This window comes from Mus caroli, chromosome 17 (assembly GCF_900094665.2).
Source record: "Mus caroli chromosome 17, CAROLI_EIJ_v1.1, whole genome shotgun sequence".
NCBI classification, from domain to species: Eukaryota; Metazoa; Chordata; class Mammalia; order Rodentia; family Muridae; genus Mus; species Mus caroli.
In genome coordinates this window covers 3,056,153-3,077,665 of record NC_034586.1, presented here as the reverse complement: position 1 = coordinate 3,077,665, position 21,513 = coordinate 3,056,153, and the positions used below count along the sequence as shown (strand labels likewise).

Below are 21,513 nucleotides of genomic sequence, written 5' to 3'. Positions count from 1 at the left end.
GAGTGGGTGGCTGAGTGACTGTACCACACTTCTTTCTTTTGTTCTTTTAAGGTTCTGAAATTTTTGACACAAAGTGGATTTAGGAACTAGAAGGCCTCTCAGCACTGGTCTGGATGCGCAATGCCTTCAGAACTCTCAGAGCCAAGGCAAGCAGATGCTGAGATCTCCAAGGGTCTCTGTGTTAGAGGTGACAGTGAGTCTGTCTTTATGAACAAAGCCCCAGGGATGTCATTCATGCAGGTGCGGAGACATACTGAGAGCTGTCATCTGCCAAGGTAAAGTGCTCTCGTCAAAAGGATAGGCTCCTTATGAACACGGTCCTCCTTGTTCTGGCAAGGACAGAACTTGAAGCATCAGCACCGAGGGGTACAGCGGAAAGCACTGGCTTCTCTGAGGTCAGCAGGACTCAGCTGTGCTGAACACAATGCACTCCATTACCTCTTGAGCCCTGACAACTAACAAAAAACTACCTGGAATTTTCCACTGTAACCAAGGTACTAAGTTCTCTACAGGGACAGAGTTCCTGGGACGGAAATTTGAAACAGTCATAAACTAATGGGGAAACAAGAATAAAAGCCAGTATTCTTTCGGGTGCTAGAAGCCTAGGTGTGATTGGGACATACTTCTTTTTTGGGTTTTAAAAAATAAATTATGCTTGAGTCACTTTTAAAAATGATTTCCAATGTTTCTTTCCAAGATTCTTAGTAACAATGTTCTTAAGTCTCTGGAAATACTACTTGGAATATAGTGTAGAGACAGCCATTGCATGCTGTGTGCTCTTGCTGCAGCTCCTGACATGCAGAGTCCGGCAGCTCATGGCATCTAGGCGGTCTGCTCTGAGGCTTTGCCTACTTCTCTCAGTGATTTCAGGCCTGCACATTTGAGCCCTTTAGGCATTTTATGCAAAGAAAAATAGCAGATTTATACTATTCTCCTTGTCCTGGTCATCTTTAACTGTCCACTTGACAAAGCTCAGAGTCAATGTGACCAGAGAATTTCCCCTGAGGGATGGGCCTACTGGAATGTTTGTGGGCATTATCTTGACTACTACTTAATGTGGAAAGGTCCAGGCTGTTGTGGAAGGGCAGGTGGTTGAGACAACAAAAGCATTCCTCCAAGTTTCCTGTTTCAAGTGCCTGCTCGAATTCCTGAGCTGACTGCCCTCTGTGATTGACTGTGGAAATGCAATACAAATAACTCTTACATCCCCGAGGTGCTTTTGGTAAGTGTTTAACACATCAACAGAAGGAAAACTAGAATATTTCATAAGCCAATCTCATGGACCTTTAAAAGGAGGTAGCGAAGACTCAGCAGGAAAGAGACAGTACACTGTACATAAACACTGTAACACCATTTGGGAGTTAGAGATCACCACAGTCCTCTGCCCTTAATTTTCTATGGTAAACAGCTGCTTTTTTGTTTGTTTGTTTGTTTTTTCGAGACAGGGTTTCTCTGTATAGCCCTGGCTGTCCTGGAACTCACTTTGTAGACCAGGCTGGCCTCGAACTCAGAAATCCACCTGCCTCTGCCTGCCGAGTGCTGGGATTAAAAGGCGTGTGCCACCACACCCGGCTAGCTGCTTTTTTTATTAACCAAAAGATATATGTATGTCTGTGTGTACATGTGTGTACATATACGTGTGGATGGGAAGTGACTGAAGGGGTCAGATACACAACTTAGTAATTGCAAGATGGTAAAATCAGGAAAAGTGTTGTTTATTTAAAGCAAGTGTTTGTTGTTTGGCTTTCTTTGCCTTTTTAAAGGCTGGGGAGATAGCCCACACTGCCAAGTGTTCTATTGTAAACATCAGGACCTGAGTTGAGTCCCTAGAACTTAAGTAATTGCCAGATGTGGTGGTGCATGCTTGTAATCTACTGCTACAGAGGTGGCAGAGCTAGATGAGTCCCCGGCTCACTAGCCCACCAGCCTAGTCTAACTGCAGAGCATTCGGGCCATGAGTAACCAACTCAGTCTCAAAGAAAACAGCTACTATTTCAGAGGACGACGCCTGAGGTTATTCTCTGGCCTCCATACATACTCAGGACAGAGTCAGGACTGAAAGGTGGAGGCATGCTACACGAGGAAGGTGGCAACACAGCTACACACCCATCCCAAACCTGCACGATTCCCAGAGACCTCACTGAAACGAAGAAAGGTGCAATTCTGAGCCTGGAAAGATGGCTCAGTCATTGAAAGTGCCGGTGCTGGGGTAGAGGTGGGGTGGTGTTTGAACGTGCTGGGAGGCGGGCAGGGGACTGAAGCATATCTTTGTTTCTTGACACACATGGGATGCAATGTGAGGGTCTCTGGAACCCACCTATACCACCTAGAAAGGCGCTGACACTGCTTGCATCAGAGAACACCGGAGTTCGTGACTCAGGCATTTTTTTCTAAGTAAAAGAAAAAAGTGGGGAGGGGCAGATAGCACACCAAAACCCCATCTCCTGCTCCTTGTGAGCTAAGCAGAAGTTTAAGGTAAATTACTTAGTCAAGGGGAGCTTATAGACTAAATAATTCCTTACAAGTGAAGTTCTCAAACAGCAGAACGAGATAACTATGAACGAGTACAATTTGCTTAAAACTATGCCTTAATCTGAGAACAGACTTAGTAAGTAAGTGTGAGGGCGAGCAGATAGGTGCCATATACTGCTGCCAAGTGTGATGTGCAGACATGACTCATCACATCCCCATGGTTCCTAGAGCGCCTAGAGAAGCAGCAGTTGCTGCATGGCAGTGACTCTGCATGACGGCAGCTAAGACAGTAAGGCTGCACAGCAGTCTCGTCTGTATGCCCGGTCAGATGACAGCAGGACCAGAATCAGCCCAGGCTTAGAATTTCAATTTTTTTTCTACTCTGCCTGAGTGAATCCTGAAGAGGCAAGATTGTTACTTAGCAAAAGATCTACCAAGGCCACTGTGCCTCTAGTAACCTTCAAGTATACAACCAGGAGAGCCCCAGTGATTTCCCTCTTGGGGAGACGTTTCTTCACAGGAACGTAGTAGCAGCACTTATCATTGCCCTGCACGGATATGACAGTCTGGAACCTCCACAGGTCTTTCAAGGAACTCCACTGCACAATGATCAACTCCTTATAAGCTTGCCAAAACTCTTAAGGGCTTCTGGGTAAAGGACAACATGGTGCCATCTGCTGCCATTTGAATAAAGTGACAGTCGGATGTAAATATAGTCACCAGCAGGCCATCCTTGCCAGAGTGGAGAAAGGAGCGGGCTAGGACTCAGCCTGGGTATCAGGAATCCCTATGCTCCATGAGGGCAGCTATAGACTTAAGATGAGCAGAGGAGCTTAGCAGAGTGCTCTCTGTCACAGACTCCACTAAGCCCCCAAAGGCCATCACACAGGAGAGCCCGGCAGCGACATGGGAAGGCACCAGCTTGGAAGGCAGGTGTGCACAGCTGCCACCTGTGGGGTTAGGAAATGGCATATTTTGTACCTTTCAGCCCTGAACGGATGACAGTGGGAGACAAGTCGTCATAGTTGTTCATTAAGCTGATGTCTCCGGAGGTGAAGCTGACGGTGAGCAGAGGCTTGATGTTCTGCACAGGGATGGGGTAGGCCGCAGGCCCATCTGTGGAAACACGAGGGCCCAGTGAATAGCTGCCAATGAGCACAACCTGGCCCACGTCTAAGGCTGTGCTGGTTGACACCTCACTTAGTACTTTTCTATTGCCACAACACAACACCATGACTCAGGTAACTCACAAAAGGAAACAGTTAACGTGGGGCTCCCAGGGGCAGCGCGTTAGCAGGCAGGCATGGCGTTGAAACAGCACCTAAGAGCTTGGATCCTTGTGTGTAAGTAAGAGGCACATATATATAACTGGGAATGGAGTGGGCTTTTCAAAACATCAAATTCCATACCCAGTGACACACCTTCTCCAAGGCCACATCTCTTAGTCCTTCCCAAACAGTTCTATCAACTGGGGACCCAGTCAGTACTCAAACATGTGTGCCTACGGAGGCCATGCTCATTCGAAGCACCACAGTGCCCTAAAGGTTGTCTAGTAATAGAGCTCACACTGTGGCCTGGAATGGAGCAAGTGAAGGGAGCCCTGCAGTACTCAGGGTCGGTCTCTCTCTGTCTCTGTCTCTCTGTCTCTCTGTCTCTCTCTCTCTCACACACACACACACACACACACACACACACACACAGAGTAGGGTACTAGCATGAGGAGCTGAGATGAGAAATAGGACGTAGGATAGGCATCCCCAGAGGCAACTGAGGGTGATAATGTGAGTTTATTAACATACATGTTAATGTATTATGTGTTTCATTTGATACAAAGTGTAAATTATTTAAATGTTGCGTAACAGTAAGAATGGTAGGGAAAGATATTAAAGTGTTTTCTTAATGTGGTCCAATGCACAGAGCAAAAAGCTTCACTCAAAGTTAGAGACAATAAGCAGTCATAGCATCCAGTATTAGATCCTGAAGTTTTTACCACAGGAGCCACCAAATTTACAGAGAGGGTAGAACCAAGATGGGACTCATAAAGTCCTTTACCATGTGTGGAGTACATGGCCAGCCTTAGGAAACTCTGCTTGGGAGTTCCAGGAGTGCTCTTGTGTAACAGATCATGAACTGGCTCACTCACACAATACTTGAAAAAGAAAAAGTCAGGCTGCAGAGATGGCTCAGTGGTTAAGAGCAGTCACTGCTCTTCCAGAGGACCTGGGTTTAATTCCCAGTATCTACATGGTGGCTCACAACCATTCTTGTAACTCTATTCCAGGGATCTGATGCTCTCTTCTGGGTCTGCAGGTGCTACATGCATGAGGTGTACAGTCCCAGATTCGGGCAAAGCAGCCATACATATGAAATAAATGAATTACCGTATTTTTAAGTAAAAGTTTCTCTGAACACGTGGATGGCTAGAACTCTTCAGAAGCTTCTGTGGATGCTGCAGTGGCACCGAGGTCACGTCCAGCAGGTGGTTAGGGTCTAACAGACATGTAACCCAAGACAGCAACCTTTCCTTCACTCTACGCCAGTGCATCATACCACCTCTACACTCCAACACCGCTACATCTATGTTTGCATATTGCTATATGCAAATGTGTGCTACCCTGAGAAGTGCACCATGGTTTGAGAAGTATAAGTTATACACTGCCACCTCAGGCCAAAGTGAGAGTGGTTCTGTAACCTTGGCCTTTGCACACTATTTCCTCCTCTTCTAAGATAAGAACGAGTACATCTGCATCCTACACAGGGTTTCTACTTGAAGACAAGCTAGCTGCATTTCATAGAAACTGACTTCATTACCATGAGGCTGCAGAAATATGACCAACACTTTATCACAGCTGTGTCCATCAGAAGAAGGACAGTTGCTTCCTCAATGGATTTGTAGGTGCTGAACACTCTCCTCCTAAGACTCACAGATCCCGACCCCTCCCGAAAACTTATTTTGAACATGGGAAAAATCCTGAGGAATCAACTATGTCTCTGTGACAGGAGGGAGGAGACATGTGCCACCCAGACACTGATGACACTGGTCCAGCCCTTCACAGGACGGCATGCACCATCATGACAGGACTGATGAGAAACCATGAAATGCATGCCTGTGGCCTAGAGCCTGTGGCTGTGGGACAGCCATTTATGCAAGGACCACTCCTTTCTAGCATTTTATAATGCATCTTTTTTCTTCAAGGCAAAAACAAGTACAGATATGAGACATTGGTGACTAGCCAACCCTGATGCTGGTAGAGGCCCGCCGGCCATCAAAGGCTGCCTTTGGTCTCCTTCACATCTGACAAAATATATTAACACCAAAGGTGGAGGAGGCACGAGTCTCAAGTATCTAACACCAACTAACACCAATAAGGCTTACAGAGGGGCATTGCCTCTTTGTAATTGAGAAGGGACAGAGCACAAACAGGGACATGGGGCACTAGCTCCAGCTGCTGCTCTCTGGAACAGCAGAATAAATCTCTCTCTTACATAAAGCTAAAGCCACCAGCTTTAAAAGAGCTAGGGATTTGGTCATACCACATATTAAGTTATATTAATAGTATGCAATCTTTCATCTGCAATGAAAATGTATTCCTGCTAAGCAGCTAAGTCCCACAAAACCCTAGGGATAGGAGGAGACATATGTCTCATTTTATGTCTAGGAAAACCTTAGTCTTTGAAATGAAATCAACTCAACCAGTGATCTTAAGAAAAGAGGTAATGGGAAGACCAGCTTTCGGGGTGGGGGAGCAGTTGTGTTGCATTTCAGCATTAAAAGCTCTCTCCAGTAAGTCAGAGAGGTGTGTGTAAGGTGAACCACCTTCTCTGAGTGATGTCACTCTCTTTCCCGATGTTCTCTTTGCCAAATGCGATGAAAGTGAGGGCAGCGAGCTGGTTACCTTGGGGAGGAGAATAATCATCCGAGTCTGTGTCACTCTCACTGCTGTCCTCCACCAGGAAGATGGGGTAATTCCAGGACATGCTGAGGATGCCATCAGATTCATGCAGGAGGACATGGGCTAGCATTCTGCCGTGGCAGTCCATGACGATCACCTGCCCATCTGCTGTGCCAAACAACACCTGCAACCAAAGAGTAGGGCCCTTGAACAAGCGGGGTAAACTTCAATCTCACTTTGTGTTCAGAGGACAAAATATATGCACAACTAAAAGACAAACTGATGAAAACTGGGAGCAATGGGACGACTGGCTCAGTTTCTTTTCTATTGCTATGATAAATACTCCACAAAAGCAACTTCACAAGGTCTATGTTAGCTCAGTTCTAGGAGACAGTCCCTATAATGGGGAAGTCACTGTGGTAGGAGCCCAAGGAGCTGGCTGCATCATCTCCATAATTAAATACACATGTGCGTGGTCAGTTCATTTCCCACAGTTCTACAGGCCAAGGTCACGATCAGGAGTGGAGCGATTCACAGTGAATGAATCTTCCTACCTCAATCAATGTAACCAAAGTAATGCCTCACATACTGAAACGTGACCAGCAGCACAATGAATACACTATGATGTTCATACGTTTTCAAAAGCAGAAAAACACTGCTGGACTGTCTGTTTCTTTTGTCTTCTAGCTAAAAGAGGGGCTATGAAAACATTTATTTTTCTGGAAAGTAAAGATTCACAAGAAATTCATTATTATAATTATCTCTAATTTACAGAGAATGTTTATGTCTGACCAAAGAGGAAGTACATTTGGTCACGTAAGCATATTACTTTATCATATTTGGAAAAAGATGAGCACCCTTCTAGGAGGAAAAGATGTATGTTTCCCTCTCTACCCGCAAGCACCAAGGAAAGGCAGTGAGAGACCTGGGGCCGGCCTTCTACACTCCCAAAGGAGGCCTAGCAGTAATCAAACTGTTATCTTGACCTTCTCGGCCTCCAGAAATCTGAGAAACTACTGTGTGTTCCAGTCCGCCCCTTTACCACACTTTGTTCTGGCATCCTGAGCTGCAGCCTGTGGGGTGGGAGCTCTGTGTGACAGCCTGTGTCTCCCTAGGACCTGTCACTGTGCATGACAGGTATGTGCAAAGGGCAGGACACACCTCTGCACTTAGTGACAGTCACAGAGGACTGGCAATTTAATGACTGACTGCTATTCAAGATCCACAGCAAAGCCGAAGAGAACAAAACACCAGGCCCAAGAGTCTACTATGAATTCATTCCAACTACAGGTCCCACACAAGACAATCCACTACTGAGATGAACGGAAAGGAAGCAGCAGCTCGCAGGCTAGCTATCAGCAATGACTGAGAAAGCAACTGTTCTACAACAGGCATATCACAGATAACTGAAGAACAGTAATACAACATGAAATCAGATTTGAAAAAAAATCTCCATTGCAAGTTCTCTCATGACTCATCACTTCAAATGAGCTAAAGCTTCCGCGAGCAAAGGGCTTTAGGAGAAGGAGACAGAGGGAGAATAATGAGACCGCCTGAAGGACATCGATATCTGCCCACAGCCAGAGCCAAGGAAGCCGCACAGCCGAGCCTCACTGGTGCTGGGACACAACAGCCCCTTCCAAGTTCCTGCCTTGTCTTGTGGTTCAAGGGTAGGCCTAACTCTCTTCCCTCTCAGCAACTACAATCACACCAACAGCCTCACAGACCTCAGATAGTCAACCCCATTGACAGTAAAGAATGGCTTTGCTGAGGCTCCAATGCCCAGCATCTGTGTGGCACACAACAGGTACTCAGAGGGCTCTGCACACAGAACTGGCCTCATGCTAAGCACAGCCTTCACTCACAGTACTCTCAACTCCACTCCATCATACCATTTGAGGACAGGTCTGTACCCCAAGATGTCACATGATTCTGTTCTATAAATTAATTTCTGCAAAAAGTCATTGGCTTTTGGCCTAGTTTTCCAACCACTCAAACTTTGACTTTTTCCTTTTCTTCTTTAAATTAAAATTTAGTATTTACTTCTTCCCCTAAGATTGCCCTCCCCCAAATTTTCTTCCTACTATTTCTTCTGGTGGCTCCCATGCTTGTGGAGAGAGTAGGCCTCTGTAAGGCTGTATCAGTTTCTTCAGCAGGTAGCTAGTTCAATGCTATCTCTGCCTTTCAATTACCTTTTAGTTGGAAATATAAACAACAAGGCAGTTTTCTCTTAAGATGTATTTTATTGCATTATATATATTGTGTGTATGTAAGTGCTCATGAGTGTTGATGTCCATAGAGACCAGGAGTCAGATCCCTTAGAGCTGGCCCTAGGTTTTGTTGGTTTTGGGTTTTGAGGGGTTTTGTTGTTGTTATTGTTGTTCCTTCAACAATAATGTGATTTTAATAATCCACGTGCGTGCTGGATAGTTTTATATCAGTAAGACACAAGTTAAAGTCATCTGAAAGAAGGGAAACCCAATTAAGACAATGTCCCCGTAAGATCTGGCTATAGGCAATCTTCTAGGGCATATTCTTAACTAGCAACTGATGGGGGAGCGCCCAGGCCATTATGGGTGCTGTCATCCCTGGGCTGATGGCCCTGGGTTCTCTAAGAAAGCAGGCTGAGCAAGCCAGTACACAGTACCCCTTCAGAGCGTCTGTATCAGCTCCTGCCTCCAGGTTCCTGCCCTGTTTGAGCTCCTGTCTTGACTTACTTTAGTGATAGACTATATGATGTGAAAGTGTAAGCTGAATATATTCTTTTCTCTCCAACCTGTTTTTTGTTCATGGTGCTTTATCACAGCAATGGGCACCCTCACCTAGAAAATATGTCATCTTTTCATTACCATACAGAAGTGGTTTTACATACGCACTATTGTTACCAGTGGTTTACAGTGAACTGTGAACCAAGCTCCAACCCTGAGTGGAAGAAGGTGAAGACACAGCACCATGCGCAGGCTCTTGTTTTGCAAGCAGCAGCATCTCACCAGTACAGTTACCTCTAGACACAATGTTCATATACATGCTTTAGTAAGGCTGGACCGAGGAATTGCCTATCAACAAGCATGCTTCCACAAACAGCTTTTTGTAATGGAGTATAATTATTAGCACTAGTTAGTTCCTGAGGGAAGTGATGGCTTTTTATATAAGCTCTATGGCTCAGAGCCAGGGGAAGCGCTCCCGCAGCTTTAGCATGGAGAGTGGCAGAGCTGAATGGCCTGCCGAGGACCAGAATGAAAAGACATCCCTCTCTTTCTTCAGAGGGAGCTTCTGTTCTGATGTGCAATCCACGCCCTTCTCTCTCTCTCATTTGACAACAGTGGCCTTCAAAAGAGCTTCAAGACCAGGCGTGGATATTTTGTAACTAAAGAAACAGTTTCTAAAATAAGACAGCTGTAAAAGAAACCCCTGCACCTGATAGAAGATTCCTGGTTTATTCTGAAAGGATACAATGTAGCTTCACAGCTGGCTGTGCCCGTCACTTCTAAGCTGTGGGATTCAGGAGACTCCCCAGGTCTTTGCTACTGAAGGACTTCTAAACTAACCTAGAGCCAAGGTAAGACAGCCTCTCCTGCCCACAAGTGAGCTTTCTCTCCCCTCCTCCCCAGACCCAGCAATGACTCTGTAGTAGTGCTGCACCACAAAAGGGAATCCCATCTTTGTTTAAGCCCTTAACGAATCATATATGGGAAGACTCCTTTCCCAAACAGGCAAGGAGACCATGAATCCTCACAACTGAGAAGAGGACAGAGGGCTGCCGCCCTCCTTTTCTGCCTATCCTCATCCAACCAAGCTACTTTGTTTCTCGTTTGGAACATTTTGTTTTGTTTTCCATGTGTTCTGAAATCTTTGAGGCTTTGTGGAAGAAAATCCATTTCTTGAACTCAAACAGGTGCAGCTACTGTATCTGTGCATTGCATAGCATTTTGTTGTTGCTTTGGTTATTGCGGGTAACAACTAAGACCCTAACCTTGGCACAGTGGTGCCCATCTATAATCTCTGTTCCCAGGAGACTGAGGGAGGAGAAGCACCAATTTGAGACCAGCTTGGGTTGCTGTGCTCCAACACACATTAGAATTCTGGTTGATTGTGGGTCTCTCTGGGTTCAGCTAATCACAGTATCATGAGATAAATTACAAGATACATGAAATAGAAATCTTTCATGAGATTTACACTGAACAAACTAAGAATGGAAGATGGGAGGAAAATTGTTGTGTGTGTGTGTATATGTGTGTGTGTATACATATACATACATATATATATATATATATATATATATATATATATATATATGTTAAAGTCAACATTTTGTTAATTTTCTTCATATGGATTATTTTTAATACCACATCCTGATGATGACCCTTGCCTGAATGCCAGTGGCTGGACGGCTGGATGGCTGACCTCCAGCCAGAATCAATTGTGCATGTCCCACAGGTATTCCTATGGAATTCTTATGGCTGTCTTTTCATGCCTACCCACAGCAGTCCTTTGGCACTGAGAGCATGTGTGCCTTATCAGAGATGAGATATGTGCTGTTCCAGTACAGAAACTAGCCTAATCATAGTCCAGTCAAACCCTTTGAGCCCTAACCTTGACTGTACCTAACCGTCATCTAAGAATGCAGAATTTCAGCACAGTTTCATCCACTCTCCTTCTGCCTCTGCTGGCCTTGAGCGAACACTGGTATTGTTTCTATAAATTCAAGGCCATGTCCCTAGAATGACACCGGCCTCCCTCAAGTTCCTGTCTGTGAAAGCTCAATGTCTCTAAGAGAACTGGTTGTTCTAGCCCCCCACCCAGGACAAGGCCCTATCTCCCACTTTTGGTGGTGGCCAGCTAAGTTTGTCCAGAATCCTAATTCCCTTGACAGGCACCTGGCAGCTTTGTTCCTCCTACTCAGTACTGTGTCCATGTGCCTTTCTCTTCCTCAGTCTTCCTTTAAAACACCCAGTCATTCTGCACAGACGGCAGGGCAGCTCCATTCACTCTGCTTCAGTAGTCGCTGACAGCTCCAGTTTGTCCTTCCTGGGCTAGCTTGTGTTGGGATTGGTTTGTCTTGGTACCAGAGACAGTCCTGTAGATGCTGCTCCAGCCACGATGTAGCTCCGGTACTGTAGGGCAGGGCAGACCCTGACCTTAGTACTTCCCAAACTCGCAGGCTGGCCTCAAAATGTGCAGACCAGCCTGCCTCCCCACCATGCCCAGCCCTTCTCTCAGCCCTTTCACGAAGAAGCTTACTAGTAGGTGCAAGAGAACAATGTTTTACCATATCTAGGAATACACTTGGGTATTTCTGTAGCATTTAAATAGGACTCAAAAGCTTTTATGGCTAGCAGAGGGAGGTAGGAGGAGGATCTGAAAGTAGCAGTTACAATAGGACAAGTTGGCCACAAACTGGTCCCAGTCCTGGGTCCTTCATACAGAAAAGGATGCTTCCTCACAGGTCTACACAAGCCCAAAAATCTAGAAAGGTCCCAGCATTAGGTGAAATTATTGATAAAAATGCAAAATGGATGTAGATAGCCACCTTCAGCCTCTGTCTTAGTCAGGGTTTCTATTCCTGCACAAACATCATGACCAAGAAGCAAGTTGGGGAGGAAAGGGGTTTATTCGGCTTATACTTCCATACTGCTGTTCATCACCAAAGGAAGTCAGAACTGGAACCCAAGCAGGTCAGAAAGCAGGAGCTGATGCAGAGGCCATGGAGGGATGTTCTTTACTGGCTTGCTTCCCCTGGCTTGCTCAGCCTGCTCTCTTATAGAACCAAGACTACCAGCCCAGAGATGGCACCACTCACAAGGGACCTTTCCCCCTTGATCACTAATTGAGGAAATGCCTTACAGCTGGATCTCATGGAGGCATTACCTCAACTGAAGCTCCTTTCTCTGTGACAACTCCAGCTGTGTCAAGTTGACACAAAATTAGCCAGTACAGCTTCCTTTTTGGAGAGTGGCATTTAGGTGACTTCCAAGGTCTCATCCCTGGGGCTATGTTTTAGAAGCATGTCTTTCCTCCTCTTTCACTCAAAATGGACTAACGTATATTTTATCAGGTAATATACCTGAATTTGAGCAAGGTAGGAAAGAGCAACTCTTAGTGATTTAGTGATTTACACCGCTTGCACTGCTCATCTCTAAGCACAACTTCACTTGTTCCCTGGAACAGAACAAGACCTGGAGAAATGGCTTCAACAATGGTTGCTCTTAACAACTCACTGACTGCCACATGTGCTTCTGCTCACTGGCTTGCCTGTCCCACCTGTGGCTTTAGAGCAACTGAGAATGCAAACTAGACCAGAGCCAGGCCTCTCAGGAGCTACCCTGGCTCCAGTCCACCCGTACCTTCTCTCTTCCATGATCACTAGTGCTGCAGTGTTTATTCCAGAACAGTCCCCACAATACATTCACCTAGTGTAAATCAAGTTCCTCTATCCTGAAGCCAAGCCAGAGGCTCATGTCTCCAGTGGCCTGGGTGCCTCCTGGAGATGTTCTCGTCAGGAGCCAACAGCTACCACACAGGCTCTTCCCCACGCTCGCTCTAGTCACCAGCAAAGGTCTTCAACAAGGGTGTGGATTACCAACATTTTAATCTACCAAGCTTCAGAGTTCTTGGCTTCCAAAAGTCTGTGTAAGGGATGGGAGAGAGATGACCGCTTGCTTTCCTGTTGGTCGGCGCATGGTTGCTTCTGAGTCTTTTCCAGGACACCGAAGTCTTTACCATAGGGCTCCCAGGGAGGTGAGAATGAAGCTGTGGTGACAGCCAGCTCTTACAGAGCAGCCAGGGAAATATAACCTACAGTGAATGCAAGTCTGCTGTAAACAGTAAGCAGTCATTAATACTTCAATTTTTCAAGTTTGACATTTCTCTCTCTCCCAGGTGTTAGAACACCTGTGTGTCAGATTTTAGAAAAGTATTTGGACTACAAAGCTGTCATTAGTTGAGAAAGCACAGGCCGTGTAACTGTGTGCCTGGGACTGTGTGTCCCAGAGAGTCTTTCCCTAACTGACAGCTGCAGCCATTCCGGTGAGCAGTGGTTAGGAGGGCAACACACATTCTGAAGAGACCTGCACAGATGTACTGCGAGTGAGTGACTTTAAAACCACAGCAGAGCTGCACATGGAGGTGCACACCTGTAACTCGATGGTGACTCAGGAGGTTGTGCTCTACACCAGTGCGGCTAAAGGACAGCCAAGGGCCACACAGACACTCCTCACAGCGGAACAGTCAGAGTCAGGTCAGGATACTATCTAGCACATCTATGGGCCTCGGTTCAATACCCATCAACACACACACAAGCACACATGCACACAGGGAAGGGAGAGGAAATGATAAAAAGTGCACTAACTGCACTATCTTTAGATTTAATAAAATAAAAATACATAGACTGTAAAATCCCAAGAAGATAGCTGGGTAAATAAAGGGCTTGCCACACAAAGGTGAGGACCTGATTTTGATATCTGGTCAGTGGCAGGTCCTAGTGAGAACCCCGTTCTCCACTTGGCTCTACTTCACCTACAAGTGCTGTTTCTAGCAAAGCATTTGCATATAGATGTGACTTTTACTTCACATGGAACCTTTCCTGGCTTTCCCTCAATGTCACCTAAAGACGACTGTATAAACTCAGTGTACTTGGAATAACACACCACATATCAGATGGTGTTTTAGACTAACCCTCCTTTTAGCAAGTGAGACACAGTAACTCTTTGAGGTCTGAGGAAATATGTGGCCTGATCACGCCTGAACATTCTAAAGTCTGGAAAATAAGAAAATGGAATCTTATTAACTGTCAAATATTTATTAACCTAGACCCTTCCCATTTTATTAAAATCACTTTAAGAGTGTGTAAGAAAATATGAGATTTAAGCATCTCTGCCTTTAAAGGTTTTAGGATTGACAAAGTAAGTATGACCTGTACTCAAGGAGACAGACATCTGGAGCAGCTGGCAGCAGGTGTATTAGGTAAACCCTGCTTCTACAGCACAGTCCTTGTGGAACCCCGTCCCTCCCGGTGGCAGAAGCAAGCCCCAAAGGACTGTTTTCTTGGGATTCTTCAGGAAAATCAAGAGCCACAGAGTCCCTTCCCATGTTAGTAAATGTGCATTCACAAACGGTTACCACAGAATTCTTCATCTTTTAGAATAAATTCCCAAAATTTGGTTTGGAGGCTTTTGTTGTGGAAACAGATAAAGTATGTCTGGTTGGCTGTTGGAGGGCTGTCCCAGCCTCTGCCTTTCTAAAGAAGGAGGTGACTCTCAGGTGGCAGAACAGCTGTCCTTGACCTCAAACCCCCTGGAGGCACAGCTCCCAATGTCTGTGTGGCAAAGCACTTTCACATTCAAGTGCTCTGTCCTTCTCCCAAGCCACAGCAGGGCTCCGAAGAAACCCCACTGCTTCAGTGCCTCAGAGCCACGGAGGACTTCAGCCTTCTCTGTCAATCATTCTGTCACTCTCTATGTGCCGTCTTCTCCCTCAGGCCCTGCAATGCTCTAACATGAACATATCCCAACTCCACCAAGTTTTTACACCACGGCTCTGTCTGTCATCTTCTCTTTTCCAATAATTTATTAGTCTGTTATCAACTGAATTAGATGCCCCCAATATTTGTTTTCCAGCAAATTAATTAAATGGGACTCTATTTTGAGATGAGGACTAACATAAGTGATGGTCTAATCCAGCAGATGTGGGTCTTCTAAGAGACAGACTCTGGGATGCGAGGAAGCCACGTGAGGATACTGCAAGCAGTGGCCACCTGTAAGCCCCAGACACACTGCTAATGTCTCAGTGTTGGCCTTCAGCCTCTGTCTGCAGTGCTCTGCTAGGGCAGTCCTAGGAGGATACAACTGTCTTTGTCTGCTATCCACTATCCAGATAGGATTACCTTTCCATATCACAACACAAACTTCTTACATGAAATAAATGCAACAATTGAAAAAATGAGCTGTAAGAACTGAGAACAAATTGTAAACCTAACTTGATTTTCTGCAAAGGTTCTGTATGTAGCCACACCAAATTGATGAACAACATTTTGAATTCAAGTTCTCAGAAGAACAAAAACAAAGAAACCAACAAAAACCCCCAAAGTAAGTAAAGCAAAAAACATACACAAAGAAAAGGGAAAACTAGTTTTTAGTTGGGCTCACTGACTGATTAGGGTCTCCATGAATGTGGAATGCTACTGCAGAATGTTGCAGGTCCAGAACCAAATTATCTTAGGCTATCTTTAGCCCCTTAATAGCCATTCACTGCCACCTCTGTGTTTGACCTAACATTCTCAGAACAAAGAGACAAGCTCTTTTTTAGAATGTGGGAAAAGAGCTCTAGCTTCCACCAACCCAAAGGTGAACAATGTTGTCAGGCAATGTCTAATTTCTACAACAGAGACTTCCCATTTCACTATAACTGGTACTTTAGTCCGTTTGAAACATGTTATAATTTATGACTTCCTCTGTACTACGGAAATGACAGAGAGGCATCATCATGAAAGAAGACAGCATTTACGCAACCTGAGTCTGAGTTCCTGGGCCACTGTCCCTCCCACGGAGTTCTAGATTGTAATATTCAACAGCGAGAAGTTGGAACAGGCCATCAGTTGGCGTACACAAATTAAACCGATCAACTGATTGTGGTTCCAAAAACAAAGCAAACGTAAACAAAGTAAACACACTGTTTTAGGGCCCGAAACATGGCTTAGCAGTGAGAGCACTGGCTGCTCTTTCAGAAGATCTGGGTTCAATTTCCAGCACCCATGTTGGCTCAGACCTGTCTGTAACTCCACTGCTACAGGATCTGATGCCCTCTCCTGGTCTCCAAAGGAACTACACACACATGGTGTACAGACATACAGGCAGGCAAAATATCCATTTAAAAACAAAAACAAAAACCCAGCCACACCCCATGTTTCTCTAACAGTCAGGGAAATGAACCTAGACAATGGATGCCATCACTACTCATTTCTGGGTGTGGGAATGTAAGTGAATGATATATGTAAGTTATATAAGGCTGATGTATCAACATGCACAAGTACACAAAAATGTACTACAAAAATAGGTGCACGAAAGGTAAGAGGGAAAAACAGACAACTGGGAGCAAGAATATCAGAAAATTATTGGGTCAATTTAAACAAATTTTCTTTATACTGAACACATTACTAACCACACACTAGGGCAAATCTTCTGCATCCCACCGACACTATCTGGACATGATGTGGAGCAGAAGAATTCAGAGGTGGAAACGCACTCTGCAAACTGAGAAACAGTCACATCTGTGTATATACAGTTAACAACTGACACTCAGTCATGACATACTCTCCCTACTCAAAAACGGCACATAAGCCACCAATCTAGAGTGAAGAAAGTAGGTGATAAATAGGAGGGAAAAAACTCGGNCGAGACAGGGTTTCTCTGTGTAGCCCTGGCTGTCCTGGAACTCACTCTGTAGACCAGGCTGGCCTCGAACTCAGAAATCCGCCTGCCTCTGCCTCTCGAGTGCTGGGATTAAAGGCATGCGCCACCACGCCCGGCAACTCTGGACTTCTTAACACACTTATAAATAGGCACTGCTTAGATATTTAGAGGTTGGCAGGAAATACCCCAAATCCTATCTAAGATGTGAAGGGTTTCTGTTGAATGCTATTCTGACCATATGTTAACTTCTCTGAGATACAGGAAACAAGTGGAACCAATCCTCATATACTTGGAGATTTGTAATCAGACCACTGCAGGCCATAGGAGTCATGGAATCCTGCTCTCCAAGTCACACACGGAAGGCCAGAACCAGCTATGTCACTAACTGCAAACATAAGGCAAACTTCAAGTCAAAATCATATCAGAGATATCAGAGAATGGCAAGACAGGATGTGAGAGTTCCTTCTGCTTGCCACCTGACTGGATAGGACACACCTCGGATATTAATACAGCACATCTGTGACAAGGTTTCAGTTAGGTAACAAGAGATCTGATTTAATGGTTTCATCCAGTAATTATTTCAAAGAGAACAGACTAAAGGAAGGTCAGCTGGTCGGAAGCAGTGTTGTCTCCTGGAATATGGGGGTTTTTCTTTCTTTCTTTCTTTCTTTCTTTCTTTCTTTCTTTCTTTCTTTCTTTCTTTCTTTCTTTCTTTCTTTCTTTTTTTTTAAGACAGGGTTTCTCTGTGTCGCCCTGGCTGTCCTGGAACTCACTCTGTAGACCAGGCTGGTGTTGAACTCAGAAATCTACCTGCCTCTGCCTTCCAAGTGCTGGGATTAAAAGCGTGTGCTACCACTGCCCGTCACTGGAATATGTTTTTGAGGAATATACACTAACCATTCTTTCCTGTTAGTGTGCTTTTTGCTGCCATGAGTTAAACAGCTGTTTCTTCTTGCCCTTCCACATGACAATTTTGTCTTCGCAAAGGTTCTAAAACATGTAATGAATGATAGACTGCAAACTCTGTAAGTCAAAATAAATCACTTCTCCTGTGTTGTCTCAGGTAAAGAAAGGGAAGAAGTTTTCTTTTTTCCATGTTCAGATCAAACAGGCCTAACGAAGTATTCAACTCTCCTCTCCCTGTTAATTTCCTCTGCAGATCCATGTTCTTCAGTGTCTGCAAACCATTTTGAAAGTCTGATGAACAAGGAAGGATACAGATCCTTCCTGGAGGTGAAAGCAGTCTTGAGGACACAGATGGTAAGCTGGGAGCCTCTATCACACAGGCATTGCCTTAATCTTGCATAGACATGGCCATGCCCCATGGGCTCCCTCAGACCATTTCCACAGCTTCAAAATATTAACAGCACAAGGGAGCTAGCTGTAGACACTAGCTGTGGAGGTCCCGTGCAGTGCTGTAGACACGGGCTGTGGAAGTCCCCTGCAGTGCTATGGACACTAGCTGTGGAGGTCCCGGCAGTGCTATATACACTAGCTGTGGAGGTCCCAGCAGTGCTATGGACACTGGCTGTGGAGGTCCCGTGCAGTGCTGTGGACACTAGCTGTGGAGGTCCCGTGCAGTGCTGTGGACACTAGCTGTGGAGGTCCCGTGCAGTGCTGTGGACACTAGCTGTGGAGGTCCCCTGCAGTGCTATAGATACTAGCTGTGGAGGTCCCGTGCAGTGCTGTGGACAGTAGCTGTGGAGGTCCCCTGCAGTGCTGTGGACACTAGCTGTGGAGGTCCCCTGCAGTGCTGTGGACACTAGCTGTGGAGGTCCCAGCAGTTCTATGGACACTGGCCTTGGAGGTTCCGTGCAGTGCTGTGGACACTGGCTGTGGAGGTCCCGTGCAGTGCTGTGGACACTAGCTGTGGAGGTCCCGGCAGTTCTGTGGACACTGGCTTTGGAGGTTCCGTGCAGTGCTGTGGACACTGGCTGTGGAGGTCCCGTGCAGTGCTGTGGACACTAGCTGTGGAGGTCCCGTGCAGTGCTGTAGACTCTAGCTGTGGAGGTCCCGTGCAGTGCTGTAGACTCTAGCTGTGGAGGTCCCGTGCAGTGCTGTAGACTCTAGCTGTGGAGGTCCTGTGCAGTGCTGTGGACACTAGCTGTGGAGGTCCCCGGCAGTGCTATGGACACTGGCTGTGGAGGTCCCCTGCAGTGCTGTGGGTTGTCTATGATCTGCTACATGTCATGTACACCATGCATAAGGCACAGCATTGGTAAGCTCATAGTTCTGTCTCTTCACATTTCCCAAGTTCCCCAAGGGAGGAACCACCCCTCCCTCCTGTGTCACCTTCTGTGTGATGCGTACTTGTCACTCTGCAAGTGTGTGCATTTGTTTAGTTTGTTGGGGACAGTGGCTGGCAGAGCAGCACACCAGGCATCAGGTACTGCACAGCTTCCATCCTTTAGGGCACTCAGAAGCGGACCCTGACTTGACTGTAGTACATTTTCAGTGCTTGCACAAGCATCCTCAGAGTTATCATTACAGAAGTGTGGGGAAGAGGCAGGAAATCATTCACAGCTTTTGTCACAGAAGAGGAAACTGAGGAGAGGAAGAAGCCAGCCAGCAGGCTTCCCTCACAAGATAAGAAGAATAAGACCCTAGGATACTAAAGTTTCATACGAAACTAAATGCTTCACAGAAATACTAAAGTAGAGTACGAAAAAGTCTATTGGAAGAGAGAAGAAACTTAAGAATTTATAAATCAGCACTGATCATGAAGGAAAAAGAATGTGCCAGTTTAACCTTGAGATGATGGAAACATGAAATGAATGTGTGCCAACTAGAGAAACAGCTTAGCAAAGAGTGTAGCTCAAGAACAGAAAGAGTTCCAAGCAATACTACTTGGTAAACGTGCTTTACATTTGTAAAGGTTTAAATTGGTCAAGCATCTATTTCTAAATTATCAATACATATTTTTTTGAGTGATAATGCTTTTTTAACCATTATTATAACAACTAGGGTCAATAAAGAAACATTTGCAATCATACCTCAGAAAAGCAGCCAGAGGCTTGCTGCCATGAATGAAGGCTCTTGTGTCTGACTCACGTCCTTCCAGCTCTCTCACCATGCTCAAGTATTCCTCAGGGTTAGTCTACACTGTGACAGCACGAGCCACACCACTTCACATCCTGATTCCTTATGCGCGCTAAGAGCTCTATCAGTCTCCCACTTTTAAAAGAGGCCTGTTATCTACTCAGCTCCCCACAGTGATGGAGCCATGCCTTAAGCACCTACTCTACAGGGAGGCCCGCTTTCACCATCACATACAAAGCCTGCGACTGCAGACCCCCCTTCCTGCCCTCAGTCTTCTCAGGAGTGTGTTCCCTGATGCAAGGCTCTGACAGAGTCCCCGCAAACTGCTTCCCTGAGCAGAAGGGAGGGAAGCACTGCTCACCTGCTGCTTATACTGCAGCAGCATCTGGACTATTTCATTACTGCTGCTCCTAAGTGAGCCATGGAAATGTAACTCGCCTGAAGAGGAAACTTTCTCACAATATGATTATTAGTTGATCTTCCTTTTCTACTTGTTACCTATCGATAAACTGGCAGTTTATTTGGATTTCTAAAATTGACTTATATGAACATTTCATATAATTAAAACATTAACTGCCAGGCAGTGGTGGCGCACGCCTTTAATCCCAGCACTTGGGAGGCAGAGGCAGGCGGATTTCTGAGTTCGAGGACAGCCTGGTCTACAGAGTGAGTTCCAGGATAGCCAGGGCTATACAGAGAAACCCTGTCTCGAAAAACAAAAAACAAACAAACAAACAAAAACTCCAAACATTAACTGAATGTTTGCCACACTAGAATCTCATCTACATGTTTGTTTTAATTTTCACTTTGATAGTTTTCTTATTTTACTTTTTTACTTCAATGTTGGAATTGGAACTCAGGGCTCTGTGCATAGCCAACAAGCCTTTCTACCAGGGAACAGTGTCCTCAGTGCTGTGTGATTCTTTAAGGGGCTTTTGCATCTGTCCCCTCCTGCCTCCTCCTCAACCTGCAATGGTAACAGTGCACAGTGACATTTCAGAAGCTTTACCTGCTGGTCATCGGGAGTCCATATACCACACGTGATCTGGCTCTCCAAGTTGATTTCAGATGACCAGTGTCTTTGTCCACTGACAGAACCAACCAGGACAAACCCATCTCGATATGAAATGAGAGCTTGAGTCCCATCATGGCTCCACGTGAAATCACTCACCTTAAAGACATAGAAAGAAGAGTGAAGTAACAGCATGACAGGGAAACCATTGTTATCAAAGCCGAGGTATAGTCCTTAACTCAAATTTCTGTTTAAGATCAAGATGGGCTAAAGTCAACAACATAAAAGGGAAAGCTACAACAGTCAGAGATGGTAGTGCTTTCCTGAAATTGTGGCAAGCTGCAGGCTATCACAATAACTTCCAGATCAACATTAGCTCCAAAATAAGACCTTGTCTTAAAATCCAAACAAACAAAACCAACCAAGCAATCCCCATCAAATCAAAGCCAAAACCCAACCAAACACCAAAACCCCAAAACAGCACTGTCACAGCATGGACTGTGTGTCAGCACTGTCACAGCATGGACTGTGTGTCAGCACTGTCACAGCATGGACTGTGTGTCAGCACTATTATAGCATGGACTGTGTGTCAGCACTATTATAGCATGGACTGTGTGTCAGCACTATTATAGCATGGACTATGTGTCAGCACTGTCACAGCATGGACTGTGTGTCAGCACTATTATTATAG

General features: G+C 45.5%; 1 protein-coding gene across 5 annotated transcripts in view; it reads right to left on the bottom strand.

The window, feature by feature from the left end:
• The window catches only part of Tulp4 (TUB like protein 4), a 139,642-nt gene that overhangs the window by 34,318 nt on the left and 83,811 nt on the right, over positions 1–21,513 (bottom strand). For all 5 annotated transcript variants that reach the window (XM_029471020.1, XM_021185717.2, XM_029471019.1 and 2 more), the window contains 3 exons: positions 20,820–20,981; positions 6,369–6,549; positions 3,454–3,588 (listed from right to left, as the gene is read on the bottom strand). In XM_029471020.1, the coding sequence (XP_029326880.1) occupies positions 3,454–3,588; positions 6,369–6,549; positions 20,820–20,981 (478 nt within the window). The remainder of the gene's footprint in view (positions 1–3,453; positions 3,589–6,368; positions 6,550–20,819; positions 20,982–21,513) is intronic.